The following is a 15,346-nucleotide window of genomic DNA, read 5'->3' on the forward strand; positions in this document are numbered from 1 at the left end:
TATATAACCTAATCGCACAGTATAATTCCCTAACTTATCATGGGGCCAAATGAGTCGATCCTGACCATCTATCTCACCAATTGGCATTGCTTGAATTTGCTCAGCCACCTCTCTACCAATAGATCCCAAAATACCAGACAAATTCCATACCTTTCTCTTCCAATCAATTAGCTGATTAACCAACACAGGAGTAGTTGGTCGAGGCATAGTAGAGGAAGGCAAAAGTCTAGGAGAAGGATTAGGTAACCATTTATCCTGCCATACTCTAACAGAGGACCCATTAACTACTTGCCAGCAACAAGCTGCTAGAATAATATCTCTGGCCTCTAATAAACTAGACCAACTCCATGAAGCATGATAACCTTTCACTGCAGTAAAAAAGTCGCAATCCGGGAAGTACCGAGACTTTAGGACCTCTGCCCATAAAGAGGTAGGGTTCTCCACAAGTCTCCACACCTGTTTTGCCAAGAGTGCCATATTGAAATGCTGAAGATTCCGAAATCCTAAACCCCCATCAGCCTTAGGTTGACTTAGAAAATCCTAACTTCGCCAATGAATTTTGTTCCCTCTAGGAGTCATCCCCCACCAAAAGTTCCCAAAGAGGGAATCGAAACTCTCACACACATTTTTAGGGAATTTAAAGCATGCCATTGGCTAGGCTAGAATAGCCATAGCTACCGACTTAATAAGAGTCTCCTTTCCTACCCAAGAAAGAGAATTTTGTTTCCACCCACTCATCTTCCTCTTGATCCGGTCGCTGATATACCAAGTGCCTTCTTTTTTGATCTGCCCCACAAAGTAGAAAGACCTAAGTACTTACCCGGATCATCAACACAATCGAAACCAAGTAATTCACACAGGAGAAAAACCATCTGCTCAGGGGAATTAGGAGAGAAAAAGATACTAGACTTATCCTGACTAATAGCTTGTCCCGAAGCAGTACAGTAATCCTTGAAAATTATGGAAAGACGCGAGGCATTTCCAAGGGTAGCCCGGATAAAAAAGAGAGCATCATCCGCAAAGAAGAGATGGGACATGATAAGGTCCCCTCTACTCAACCGAATCCCAATCAAGCTACCATCCCCAACACACTTAGTCAAGCGGAGTGAGAGAACCTCACTTACCAATAGAAACAAATAAGGGGATATGGGATCACCCTGCCGAAGACCCTGGGATGAGAAAAAAATCCGTCCTGGCTTCCCATTGAGAACAATAGCAAAAGAGACAGTAGTGACATATGTCACAATTAAGCGAATCCAATCCCTCGAGAAGCCAAATCGGACAAGTGCCGCTTCCAAAAAGTCCCACTCAACACGATCATAGGCCTTTACCATATCCAGTTTGAGTGCCAACTCATGTTTTCCACCCTCCCGCTTCAACTTGAGATAGTGATAAGTCTCATGGGCAAGCAAAATATTATCCTGAATGAGTCTTCCCGGGACAAAGGCATTTTGATTAACCGAAATAATCCCTGGAAGACAAGTTTTCAACCGGTTAGCTATAAACTTCGAAAGAATCTTATAGGAGTTGTTACACAAGCTAATCGGTCGAAACTGAGTAGTTAACTCCGGCACCTCTACTTTAGGAATAAGAACAATATGTGTCTTGTTAATCTTCCTCAAACAAACACTGCCTTCAAGGAAATCAGAAGTAGTCCTAGTGATAATATCTTTAACCATACACTAGTACTTATGATAGAATAAACCTGGAAAACCATCCGGACCGGGAGCCTTGAGGGCACCCAATTGGAAGATAGCAACTCTGACTTCCTCTTCCAATACCGGAGCCATAAGATCCTGATTAATCTCCTCGGAAATCACACTCCTAACCCCCTCCATCACAATACCTCAATACCTTGGGCCATCCGATGTGAAAATAGCCATAAATTGCTTCTCAAAGGCCTTTCTGATCTTGTACTCTCCAGAAACCCAAACACCGTCACCATCCTAGATGCGAAGAATCCAGTTTCGACATCTTCTCTCTAGTGTATAGAGATGGAAGAATCAGGTATTGGAATCCCCGGCCTTCAACCAAGCAACTCGTGATCTTTGATGCCAATATTTTTCTTCTCGCTCCTAGAGATCCCCTAATATGGCATTCAATTCATCTTGTCGCACACAATTAGCGAGAGGGTCGGAACACTGAATTTCCTCGAGTTCGTGCAAAACATCTTTGATTTCCTCCTTGACCTATACCGGAAACCTTGTACAATGCCACTGCCTTAGTTTAGCAGTGCACAAAGTCAGATTGGAATTTCAGTTATCAATATAGGATTTAGAAGAATTAAAGCCCCAACAGGCCCTCACGATAGGCACAATCTCCACCTCATCAACCCAATAGGACTCAAACTTAAAACCAGGCCCAATTCTATTCTCCTTAAGGCCCAACGAGAAAAGTATAGGACAATGGTCATATCCTACTCTGACCAAGTGAGTAATTGAAGAATTTGGCCATGAAACCAGCCACTCAGCTGAAACAAGCACTCTATCCAAACGCTCTTGAAGTATAATCCTTCCAAATGCCTTCCTGGTCCATGTAAACACAGGTCCAGAAAAGCCTACATCCAAAAGGTTGTTCGAGTTTATCAAACTGCCCAGAAAGCGACGTATGTGGTAGTCCCAATCTGCATCTCCAATACATTCTTACTGAGAGAGTAATTCATTCAGATCCCCTATCACCAACTATGGAATCGAGTCCCCTTTGTCCCTAAAAGACCATTCATTCCAAAAATCCTCCTTGTCCTCTTGATAAGGGGGACCATAAATAAAAGTAGCCCGGACCACCTCTCCAGTTTCAACAAAAGTAATCATCGTATCCAAGAAATTTTTAGAGAAATCGACGATATTAATCAGCAGTGAATCATCCCACCAAAGGCAAAGACCTCCAGCAATCCCAATAGGGTCAACACAGAAGCCCTGGCTGAATCTCATTTTCCTACGGATCTTCTCCACACAACCAGTAGTTTTATGCATTTCAGACAAAAATAAAATGTTGGGTCTTTGACGAGAGATAATCTCACCCAATGCTTTGATTGTCGCGGTGCGGCCTAGACCACGACAGTTCCAAGAAATTGTCCTCATTGATTGCTTGCAACTGTTCCCGGCCAGCCGCCACAGCTGCGGAGGGTGGTAGAATCTTCCGTTACCTTTGAAGTGCTCAAACACCAAGACTTTTCATGTGTCGAGTGATTCAAGTCGATACCCACAAAATCCTCTTGTATGCAATCCCGAAAACCAGTGATACTAGATTCCTTCTGAAAATTTTGTTTACCTCTTCCCCCTCTAGTAGTACAACCCCGCCCACGACCTCTCCTTATGCCTTGTGAAAGTCGAAGAGATGGACTGGGCGAGACTTTAGGCTTCTTGTTCAGTGTCTCGACATTACTCCGATCCCTCTTCTTTTTCTTAGTTTCAGTTGACTTTTCAATAATAGGTTGTTGATCCAATAAAAGCTGAGAAGTAGTATGGGTCGAGGGCCCAACAACCAGCTCAGAATCACCCAATTGTATAACCCCCGCCACATTACCTTTAGTAGGAGTTTCCAAAGCAATACAAGAGGGGATAGAATTACTAATAATAGTACTCTGTATCTGATCTGGTTGGTGAAAGGCCCATCTCATTGTCTGTTCCCTTCGAAGCCCAAGATGAGACTGCCCAAGAGAGGAAAGGCCCAAATTCAAAGTCCTGGAAAGCCCAATATCCAGCTCATCCCTAAAAGTATCTGCTTGGTACAAACACGTCTCAGCACGTGAACTAGATTTGCTGTTGGAAGCATTGGGATGAGTTTGGGCGAGGGTTCCCAGCCCCGTTGACATGCCAAGTCCCTCTGCCAGCCCCCTACCTTCCCATTGTACATCCCAAGAATTCAAAATTCTCCCATCACTCACTGTATTTCCCCTCATCTCCCTTCTTTCCACTGCCGGATTCCGGGTGAAAACAAGTCACTGAGGAGCCACCGCCACTAAATCGTTGTTATACACAATACCCCTCCTGATCCTCTCAGGATTGACAGGTCTGTTACAAGCCATGGCCAAATGGCCTAGACGACCACACTTGAAACAAAAGATTTTGAGCTTTTCATACTTGAGCTTGATTTTAGTAGGAGCTCCACCGGATCTAGGGAGCATAAGACTAGTGGTAAGAGGGCGTTTGGTGTTGATCAGAACCTTTACCCTTAAGTAGCCTCGGTTGCCAACAATTGCAGGGTCTTCAATCTCTTCAATGACACCCAAAAGCTTGGCCATTTTCACTCCATTTTCTGCTGTAATTTGTTCCTTAGGCACTGCATGACCCTGAACCCAGTAAGTCGCTCGGTTGATACAAATCTCATCTAAGGCCGTGTTGCTTGGCCACACCCGGACAGAGAAACAATAACCCTTGACATCCCAAGGGCCTCCTTCAAACAAACGCCTAGCCAATTGCTCAGTACCCATCGAAATCACATAGGTATTTGGCTTGGCTCTAGCTATTCGGATATGTCCAAAGGTCTTCCATTGGGATTGAAGAACAGCCTTGACATTAATATTGGGCTCTATATCAGCGATAAGCACACCCAATAAGTCAATCCCCAGATCCGAAACTTGAGAAGTCGACCCACTGTCGAAATCGACATATATGTCTTCAATAATAATGTCCTCCTCGTCCAGATCGAAATCCATGAGGGGAAAGGACATCAATAGGAGTCAGGATAAATTCAACTAATAAATGAGACCTCTGCTCAACAAGTGAGACCTCTGCTCAACAAGTCAGAACCAGACAAACTGGTCTGATAGAATATAGAGAAACTCTTGATAACAACATGATCACAACCGAGTTATGACACTACCACATGAGATGGAGTAATCAATTCCGGTTGGTGGGCTAACAAGGAAAGTCAGAGAGAAAAGAGGAATAAACAAACCAATCTGGGAGATCAGAGTATGAGAAAAAGTGAAGGAAGGAGAAGAAGACAGCGCGGATTCATGGAAAGTAATAAGAATGACTAATTTCAGTTTACCCCCATCGACTTTAAGTCGATCATCATGTTAGTCATTCTTCTTTCAATTTCATCAAAAACACCCCTCAACTCCCAATTTTTATCAGCTGCGCATGTCCAAACCTCTAATCTTCATCCAATTCCTCTGTCAAGTGATGACTTGATATCAAAAAGAAAGTCAAATTCTGAAAGTTACTTTTCGGACCATTTTTCCCCCCATATCGATACACATCTTCGTTCTCATCACAACCCCCTAACCTTAGTGATTTTGGTGGGATTGAATGCAATTTGTCTATTTTTCCTTTTTTCTTTCTTCTTGATATCAAGTCATCACTTGACAAAGGAATTGGATGGAGATTGGAGGTTTAGACATGCGCGGTTGATGAAAATTGAGAGTTAAATGGTGTTTTTGATAAAATTGAAAGGAGAATGACTAACATGATGATCGACCTAAAGTTGATGGGGTAAACTGAAATTAATCCTAATAAGAAGGACGAGAATGGCTAAGGTGAACCGGAAATAACTTCGAAAAAAGGTGGGTGAGAAAAGTCAGGGAGGGAAGGAAAGAGGAGAGAGGGAACCATCTTTTCTTTTCCTGGTTAATGGGGCCTTAGCTTCTTAAATCTGAGGTGCATGTGAGTAACGACTCTTTGTTAGCACAAAAGGAAACTAGTGTTAAGCGACCTTCCCCCTGTTTTACCTTACTGAGACATACAAGTCTAACTCACCAGTTACGAACAAGCCAATTTTCATCACTTCTTATAACTGCACTTCTGATATCTAGCAAGTTGTTTAGTGTTGTTCATTACACTTTTGATATCTAGCAAGTTGTTAAAATATGTTTTTATAAGATAGATGGTATGTGAATAAAATATGTTTGATAAAATATCTAGCATGCATGTATTATATATATATATATATATATGCTACAGTACAATGTATCAAATACGTGAATAAATCTGCAATTGACTCGTAGTGTCACTCTACTTTTCTCTTGTTGGGAGTATTTTGGAAATGAAAAGCTCTGATCGGAGAATCGATATAGCACCAAAGAAAGAATATCTCGACCAAAAAAAAAAAAAAGAAAGAAAGAATATCTCACTAAAATTTTTATCTCCCATCTTTTCATTCTTTTCGTCAATGAGCTTCTCCATTCCATTCAAGTAAAGTCCTAAAATGTACAAGCAAGAGATTGGCCCAGTAAGCTAAAATAATGTGGATGTGACGAAGGGAGTGTACTGAAAGGTTTGGTAGCTTAGCTAGACGTACTGCTTGAGCGAGCTAGTCTCACTGTGTTGGGATTCTTTTTCTGCGACATCAATTCACGAGCCATCATTTCATAGGGACACTCATCATGATCAAGCTCATAAACTTGTTCCCTAAACTAAAACTACTCGTCTTAATTAGTAAGAGTGTAAGACAAATTGTGTAATGAGGATAGGAATGTTCACCTGGAGTATGGAATCGAAGTAAGGACAAGCAACAATCTCGCCGGCGACCACCACGACGAATGTCCGGCCTCTGTTGAGGAATATATACGGCTGAACTTCCCGGAGAGCGTTCACGAATTTCTTGTCTTGGTCGGAAATAACATAAGCTTCACGACTTTCTGAACTGTACCCTTGAGCTACCAAGTACCTTTTCCTTGACCTCTGAGCTAACCAAGCTGTCCCAAATCTCTGATTCTTCATCACGTTCAATTTGTAACTGGGTTTGCAGGCGCAAGAAGAAGACCGAGCTTCGTGGCCATGGCCCGTGTTGAAATCACTCCACGGCCTTGATCTTAGAGTAGCCATTGTTGTGCTAAACCCCAGGAAAAAAGTAAAAGAATTTGAAGAAGAAAATCTATCTGTTAAGAGGTTTATGAGTCAGCAGAAACGCGGCAAAACGATACAGTAGGGAGAGGCGGTTGAGTTGGGGACTTGGGAATGTGAAGGACACTCGTCCGTTTAATACAAAGCTAGCAGAGAGGCTTTGCTGGTGAATAAGTGAACAACATAGTCATACAGTATGGCTTTGAGAAAGGGACTCGACCGTTCTCTATTTTATGTTTATGAGCCATTTTCTTTTGCTTGTCAGCCTCTATCGATGTCAATCCTTATTCACAGGTTATAGATATTAAATATTTGAAGTAATTAAATTGGTCACCTAGGTAGCTAGAGATAATCAATAATTCAGATGTATAGAACATCATCTTGTACCGTACGTGGTGATATATGGTTTCTAGCGTACGGGGACGAGACATATTACCTCAGTTTTGGAGATAGAGAAATTGATGACAGAATATATGACAAAGAGCACACTACGCAATTATAGATGAAAGAGATGAAGCAAGTGTTCCAATGGCACATAAGAATCTATTTCCTTCAATATTCTCTGAAAGTGATATAGTAATCTGGGTCAATTGCAAGTCCTTTTGGAGTAATCAAGTTTCATAGTTCAGGTGTCAGTTGTTCCGATCAATTTCCTGGACCTAACACCTCACCGTGCACACTTTTTAGAGCTGTAGACGTCTTCTTCAGACAAAGACTGCTCCATATACGATATTGGAGTAGCTATTTAGACGGAATCATTTGGTTTGTGAAAAGACGTAAGAGTGAGTCCACCACTTACATCGTTACATTTTGGAGCTTTACACAAGACTATAGTCAACTCTACATGTTTTACTGCATTTGCCGGCTTACTGGTTAAGTCTAGACACACAAATATTAGAAGCATTCAATTTGTCACCTACAAAGTAATAAATCCCTGCATCAGAGAAAGTGGCCATGAAATATACCATTCATAGAGGAAAAGGCTGGCAATACAAAGAGAAACAATTTCGGTGGCTAGCTTAGAACACTATATAGGTCTCCGTTTCCTGCTTCTAGGAGGATGAAGACTTCAGCTATATTATTAACCGAACAAATGGATGGTTGGTAGGACTTGTAAATCCAAATTAGGGTAAGAATATCAAACATATCATTCATGGATTGGATTGAAAAGATCTTGACAATGATAGCTCCTAAAAGAAGAGAGATAATCTTCTGATAAAAGCCACTAGGAGTTTTTTTTTCCATGTCTTCCAAGATTGTGAATTCTTTTTCCTAGTCTGATGGTAACAACCTGAGATCCATGAAGGCCATTCTCAAAATATCATCCCATTGATTTAATGAAAATACGTTGCAGTTTTAAACTCTTTCAGGAAGACAGTTTTGATCTGAAGAACATGAGGAGATTGTCGTAGTAAACCAATGGAAGAGAAGGAAGGAATACAAGCAAGAATAATCTGCTGCCAGCTGATTACTGCACCTGTGTTGGCAAGAATATAAGGGCTTGGACAAGTTATAGCATGGTTGATGCAATGACCAACTGCCCTGTATCAACGGTCACACTCGAGTATCCAAACCGACTCAAAAAATAAGCCCCTGTTCTCATTCCTATTCTGTTTTACGCCCACTACCAAAGCCCACATAGAAAACTTGGTCGCCAACAATTTTTGAACTAAAAATCAGGAATAGACTAACATAGCTTGCTGAGTAAGTCACTATCAAATTATCAATGGATGCATGAATCAACTTAGGGGACATTGCTGACCAAGTCACTATCTTAAATAACATCACAAAAGATTAGCAATAGGAAAGCAATATACTTGTCTACTGTGAGCTGTAAGCCACTGGCACTAGTGTTGGGCACATCTAAAAGAGAGTTGAACCTCTATTGAGTGGAAAGGACTTAAAGAGGAACGAACAAAATGACACCCCATCTTGCACAGCTAATGATCAAATCCAACAAAAGAATACAACACAAGAAAGCTGTAAGGGAAAACAAGTGATTTTCAATTAAAATTTACCCATAAGAAAAAGACATCACAATATAATCCAGAGACATCATGCATATACCCTCCCAAGTACGAAAACTGAAGGACAATGTAATTAGATTCAACCATCTGATAGAACAATATCCGCAATATCCAAAATAAACATGCCTACTATTATTCAATCGAAAGAGAAAATTTGTTCACCTAATGAGTCTGCATTACATAATTCCAAACTAAACACTGCCAAACATCAGACAGTATTACTTGATCCTACATGTAAACTTCAATGACATGTTACCCCGCAGCGAAGCAATGTAGCATCGAATCTCCTCAGAAGCAAGCATCCAACAAGCAACAACAGCAAAGCGCCGCTAGACTGCAAAGCCAACAACCAAAAAATCACATAAATAAAATACTCTAATCATCGCAATTCTCAAATTTGATACAAAATTGCACACAAAAAATCACCACCCTCTGAAGTTATTAACCTACTAACCAATCATTACTCATGAATTCTCAAATAAAAAATAAAAAAATTGAACCACCAAAATCTTGCAATCTAACAAATCATGATCTAAATTGGCTTACCATCCTTCAAGGCAACTAGAGCTCTTCTGTTGAGGAGGAGGCTGAGCATATCCCTGTTGTGGTGGGTAGCCCTGTTGTGGGTATCCCTGCTGTGGGTATCCCTGCTGTGGGTAGCCCTGTTGAGGTGCATACCCTTGTGGAGGGTACCCTGGAGGAGGGTATGCATCCTTGGGAGGGTAACCTACATCATCAAAACAACAACAACAATATCAACAACCACCACCGTATCAAAATCAAACCAAAACCAACATGCAACACCAAAATCAATCACATACCCTGAGGAGGAGGGACACCAACCGGAGCCTGGTGCTGATTGTAGTGACTCATCTTTGCTGAAAATCAAAGAGTTGGGTGGAATAGTAGGGAAAGAGTGTGATGGGTGTTTCTTATAGAGTTTTTGGAGAGTCGGCGAGAGTCGGGGAAATCCGGGATTGTGGATTTGTGAGGAAGCAAAAGCTGAAAAACCGAATATTTAGGGGTGGTGAAGACGCGGTTTTGACACGGAGTATGGTATTATCTACACTAAATACTCGAAAAGAGAGAGAAGAAAAGGGTAGGGTGGTTGAGACTGGCCAGGTGCCCCTGGAACACATGATGGGCATGATGACGTGAATTCCAATTACCTACTCTGGCGGAGTTTCTACTAATACTCTCTCTACGTACGTACATGTGAAAGGTAGGGGATGGAATTTTTTCCGTAGACAAATGGGTAATGTTATTCCTTTTTCAAATCATAGAATGAGAAAAAGTTGGCAATATTGATTTTATATGGAAGAGATATTTCGTACCCTTTTTCCTTTCATTCGATTGATTCGAATGTGGTTCAACTACTAAAAAATTTACAAGAATATTTTTGTTGTGTTTTGGTATTTTGTAACCAAAAGAGCGTGTTTTAATAAGATAGAATTTACACATAATATTATAAACACAATGCATGGTTTTAGTTAGATTTTTTTTTGAGTAAAGAATTCTTTTGTTTTTTTTTTCGATGGCTAAAGAAAGTCAACAACAAACAAATTACAAAACAAAGCCTCTAGGAAGACCCTCCTTCTTGTTGATCCAAATGGAACGATGAGAACACAAAAATGGGTTAGCAGTAAAACCAAACTAGAGGAGAAGACGTTGTAATTCCCAGGGAGGTTAGACGATCTGCCACAAAATGAACATGTCGAAAGTATACAGCTTGAAAATGAAATGTTATCCATTAAATGTCCTGTATTAAAGACTGAATACACCAAGGCGTTATAGATTTCCCAATCGTTAAGCAGCTTAGATATACCTTCCAGTCTTTCCACCATTACATGAGAGGACTGTTGTAAAGACTCCTCAAATACAAAGAGAAATTCCTACTCTACTGTTTGATAGCTTTCAAGTTGGTTGTCTAATCAATCTTTGGTTAGCAGAGCCAAATCCAGTAGACATCCACCCCGTTTGAGGATCATATTCGCAGTCCACCGCTATCTTTGCCTGCCTTGGGCAAAAAGTGTCCCCAAACCTAGGGCGTGGTGGAATTCGCAAACCTGAGTAGTTTGAACTCGCAACTATGACATTGACGAAGAGAAAACACCAATTAGAATTTTCTTAGTACTAATTCGTCTTAGGAATATAAGTGAATACTAATGTGATGATTTGGTTACATCGCCGGGAGACCCCAAAACCCAAGCAAACACCTAAACAAAGCTTCAAACACAGGAACTTCAATATTGTTACGAATCTAGTAGTCCACATCAAATAGATTGCACTATATTCCAATTAATGTGGTCCAAGTAGTATCAAAATGTGGTGTACAATACCAAAATGGCGCCCTAAACTGATGGGCCTGTTTACAAATTACATTGATGAGTTACATAAAAAATCATCTAGGTCTGCTCAGATTGATCATACATGTTACCGTTGCACAACAAAAACTATCTACGAATTTACAGCAAGTGCCAAGGCTTGACACTAGAACCACCACCTGTGGCGCTGCTCATCAGTCTTTCTGCTGCTGAGTGGGGTGATGCTGATTCTATCAGCATTTGCAACTACCCACTTGCCGAAATCAGGAGAAGAAGCAAGTTCTTCCAAGGCTTTCTCCGTTGTCTGTCTGGTGAAACTTTCCCACTCATGTCTTGACACTGCTCTCCTCTTGGGTGTAGTGTGGATATAAGAAGGGTATAACCTTTCTGATGGTGATGCACTTCTAGAACCTGTGACAAACATTAGTATATAGTGGTTCACTCATCTAGCAGAAAGAATATATGTAAAGAGATAATATAATTTACAGGAAACAAGCAAACCTAGGCCAGATGAAATACATGAAGCCAGCGTAGAATTTCTCGATCCAGGCCTCGGGAACTTATAGTCTTCATCGCTTTGAAACTCGTTGATGATCTCATCAGGTGCATATTCAGAAGATGGAGAATCAGGAATCTCTGATCTTCTGCTCTTCTTTTTGGGTGATTTCAACAATTTCCTGCCAAAAGAAAAATCCTAAATTTCATGAACCGCCCAAAACCATCAAAAGTCAAAAGAAACATGGATATAATTCTGCAGATCATTTGAGACATGATACCAGATACCTGTACATGCGACGGTGACGAATCCATCTGAAGATTTCCCGCACTGAAGAGAATACGCCTCCAACTATTATAGCAATGGTCCTTGCTATAAAAGAGACTATTGTTCCAAATGCTATAGTTATTTCCCTCATAAAAGAGAGTACAACTCCAAACACCATAGCAACTTTCATCACTATAAAAGGGACTAAAGGGACTGTTATGGCTCCTGCTGCCAGTAGCTGATCACTAGAACTCTGAAATCAAAACAATGAATAATCTCAATTGACAAATAGGAAATTAGACATTTACAACCAAACAGTTAAATATAGATCTAATATAACTTACCTGTGAAAGCATAAGAACGGCTACGAACCGGATTGTCCACAAAACAAACAGAGATGTGCTAGAATCAATTGATCCATCTTCTCTCAGGGCCATTTTACGAACTGTCCAGAATCCCAACCATGCTCCAGCCAGAAAAATAAAAGCCAGAAGAAATATAACCAACTGCAAATCATTTAAAGCAGTTTCCAGTTAGTACAAATAATTATCATATAATCTTCAGTCTATTGTAGACTCCACCGAGTCAAGTGATCAGGATAAGCAAAACATATAGTTCAAGGTCTAGTGAAGGAAGAAAGTAATATTGATGATTAGTTCAAGAAGAAAAAGAGAACCAGAAAATAAAAAACAAAAAACAAAAATCCCAAAAGCAAAGCCAAGCACCTAAATTTGAAATGACCCATGCAAGGTTTGCAGTAATATTCTAAGCTTCTAAGTTCTAAGTTATAATGATATCATGCATCAATTATTAAACACCTGAAATAGAATACATTACAAATTAACACCCAGAGGCAAGAAGTTAACAGTGTTTATATTTTATGAGAAAAAGATATTAAAAAAGAAAATCATATTTCATTAGAAGAAGGTTCTCAGTACTCTAATTGGTTAATATTTTATTAAAACAAACAACCTGTTCCAAAATTTTGATGCAGATGAACCTCCTTCCCCTAAAAGCTGTCTGTCCCTAATAGACCTACGGATATCGTTTAAGACCACTACAGTGATTTATCAAAACTAAATCTAATGATGGCTTCAGTTTGCTCAAGTTAAGTTGGCTCGCTCAGCAAACCAGAAGATGAAAATATAAAATGACCAATATGATTGCTTCCTACAACTAGCAGCACAGAGGAAGATAAGTCATTTTACAGGTCATTTCCAAACAATCATGATCATGAAATCCAATGGGACTATAGGGACGAAAAACCAATGTAATGTGCTTTATAGTAGAGATAGTAGGGCAGTTACATACAGGATTATACATCTCTTCGCTGATTCCAAGCTCTGTGAGTACTGATCGGATTAGCCCCGGGATGTAGCTGAGGAGAAAAGATCCTAAACCAATCTGATAGATAAGAAATTTGAATGCATCAGTATTATGAAGAGCAGGTAAAAAGGTCAATTAACTTAAGCGTGACACATACCACAGATGAAAACAAAAAAATTCCGAGCGAATTCTTCCGACCTGTTGGGAGAAGCTTCATCCCCTGTAAACAACCAGAAGACCAAAATGTGATTATAATCAATTTTATTCTGTAACTTCTTGACTTTTGACTAATTTAAACATGTAAAAATGATACATAAAGTAAATTAGTACAGGGAACGAAAATTCTATTACCTGAAAAAGGACAATCAATATTACAAGGACCACCCCTATTGCCATTCCACTGCCGTAATAGAATACCAGTGAATTGCTCAGAGAAGGTGCCAAACTCATCAAGATTACACCAGATACAAAAAATACCAGGCGAGATATAGAAAATTCTGCAAAGCAAAAGCACAGATTAGTGAACCAGGAACTAAAAGTAAGGGTTACAGTATATGCATGTGAGACCAAGAAGCAACCTTCTTCAAGGGACACCTCAAAAATATCCAAGGATGAAGCAGCTGTTCGTATATCAACGATCTTGTGCTCATAAGGTGACATGGATCCAGACCAGGACCCCTTGGAAACTTTTTCCCACTGACTGTGAGGGCACATTCCTATCCCGCGAGATGTATTTCTGCAAGAGTAGTAACACGCTCAAGTCATGCATTGGTTCCATAAGCTTCATCACTTCTGTCTTCTTACAAAACTAAATCTTCACTCCAAGCACTAAGGATTATATTTAGGTAAGCAAATCATATAGCACAGTACTGCACAAAGAACTCTTCAAAGCAACAGCAAATACACTATCAAACACAATGGATTACTTCAAATTCAGTATATCAAAGCCTTGCATACAAACAATAACTATAACCATACAATAGAAACTCACCTATGGAAGCAAACCTCAAAAGGCCGCACACGATAGCTCGAATTTATCTCTATCTTCACCCTCACCGTGTCGGCAAACCTCTCCAAATTCTTAAGCCTTGACAATCCAAAGACATGTACTCTTCCACACATCACTAAATTGCCAGGCTTAGCACCGGGAGAATTCCGCACCGCCACACCATTCGAGACTTGCAAAGTAGCATTCTCTCCAACAACTGCAGAACCAAAACCACAAAGCCATTAGAACCCCAAAAATGCAAAGCTCTCACCATCCCTACCAATCAAGTCACCCATAAACAAACACTTCATCACAATAAAAGTTCGAATTCTTCAATCTAATCGATGCATAACAAGTAAAAACCCTAATTTGAGTTCTAAAATTTTCCAAAATCCCGTAGCAAACGACACGAAGTTTCAATCTTTCTTTGTTCCTAACAATATTCACCAAAGAAGAGAACCAAAAACCAACACATGATTCAAATTACAGTCCGCAACATCAGAAACCCTAAGATTTTAAATTTCACGGCGCGAAGAAATTGAGAGAGTAAATGTAAACAGAAAGTTACCTAGAGAATGGTCAATCAGCGATTCAGAGGAAGAAGAAGAGGGGAGAGTGAGGAAGAGAAGGCATAGAATGCAAGCAGCGAACCGAACCGGCTTAGAAGAAGCCATGGTTTTCTGGGTTTGGAGTCACACAGAGAGAGACCCTCTCACTCTTTTAAGCTTAAGAAGAAAGGAGCGCGTCGAAAATACGCAACGTAGGTAAGGGTAGTTTCGGTAATTTTCCGGATACGAAGCCGCGGCTTGGACGTGTATAGAAATTTGGGCCAATAGTAATAATTTTCGGAAACCCGGCCCAATGAAAAATTCTATTAAACAAGAGTCAAGAGACCCAAGTCTTCACCCTGCTGGTGTTCGATCTGTGTTTCTCTGCAACTTGGTTGGAGAGTCTTAATGGAGCAAGGTATGTTTTCTCTTCATGTTTTTTTTAAGGATGAAAGATATGTGTTGCATATATAGTTTATGATTAAAGTTTCCGAGAAGATTAAGTTTGTTTAATTATTTTCAGATTGGGAGAATTTGCCAAAGCATCTTTTAGATTCAGTTGCGGAAAAATTATTGAAACCA

General features: G+C 40.2%; 2 protein-coding genes across 2 annotated transcripts; both read right to left on the reverse strand.

The window, feature by feature from the left end:
* Positions 1-8,786: 8,786 nt before the first annotated feature.
* Positions 8,787-10,060, reverse strand: LOC101315381 (CYSTM1 family protein A-like). The gene is made up of 3 exons (XM_004288213.1): positions 9,637-10,060; positions 9,362-9,542; positions 8,787-9,149 (listed from the first exon to the last, which is right to left on the reverse strand). Exons 1-3 carry the CDS (start codon positions 9,686-9,688, stop codon positions 9,104-9,106), a joined length of 279 nt encoding a protein of 92 aa, XP_004288261.1. The 5' UTR covers positions 9,689-10,060; the 3' UTR covers positions 8,787-9,103.
* A 1,092-nt stretch (positions 10,061-11,152) lies between these two features.
* On the reverse strand, positions 11,153-14,904 carry LOC101290896. The gene is made up of 10 exons (XM_004288214.1): positions 14,785-14,904; positions 14,220-14,433; positions 13,807-13,964; positions 13,580-13,725; positions 13,386-13,448; positions 13,214-13,306; positions 12,247-12,408; positions 11,923-12,155; positions 11,659-11,816; positions 11,153-11,550 (listed from the first exon to the last, which is right to left on the reverse strand). Exons 1-10 carry the CDS (start codon positions 14,888-14,890, stop codon positions 11,306-11,308), a joined length of 1,578 nt encoding a protein of 525 aa, XP_004288262.1. The 5' UTR covers positions 14,891-14,904; the 3' UTR covers positions 11,153-11,305.
* Between the last annotated feature and the right edge of the window lie 442 nt (positions 14,905-15,346).

Source organism: Fragaria vesca, linkage group LG1 (genome assembly GCF_000184155.1).
Source record: "Fragaria vesca subsp. vesca linkage group LG1, FraVesHawaii_1.0, whole genome shotgun sequence".
NCBI classification, from domain to species: domain Eukaryota; kingdom Viridiplantae; phylum Streptophyta; class Magnoliopsida; order Rosales; family Rosaceae; genus Fragaria; species Fragaria vesca.

What these genes read in the sequence shown, in the direction of transcription:
- LOC101315381 (XM_004288213.1), bottom strand. Translation starts at nt 9,688, where the DNA reads ATGAGTCACTACAATCAGCACCAGGCTCCGGTTGGTGTCCCTCCTCCT. An exon ending in TGGTGTCCCTCCTCCTCAGG is followed by an intron (nt 9,543 to 9,636) that starts GTATGTGATTGA and finishes TTGATGATGTAG; the next exon opens with GTTACCCTCCCAAGGATGCA. An exon ending in TCTAGTTGCCTTGAAGGATG is followed by an intron (nt 9,150 to 9,361) that starts GTAAGCCAATTT and finishes TTGGCTTTGCAG; the next exon opens with TCTAGCGGCGCTTTGCTGTT.
- LOC101290896 (XM_004288214.1), bottom strand. Translation starts at nt 14,890, where the DNA reads ATGGCTTCTTCTAAGCCGGTTCGGTTCGCTGCTTGCATTCTATGCCTT. An exon ending in TATTGATTGTCCTTTTTCAG is followed by an intron (nt 13,449 to 13,579) that starts GTAATAGAATTT and finishes GGTTGTTTACAG; the next exon opens with GGGATGAAGCTTCTCCCAAC. An exon ending in CCGTTCTTATGCTTTCACAG is followed by an intron (nt 12,156 to 12,246) that starts GTAAGTTATATT and finishes TTTTGATTTCAG; the next exon opens with AGTTCTAGTGATCAGCTACT.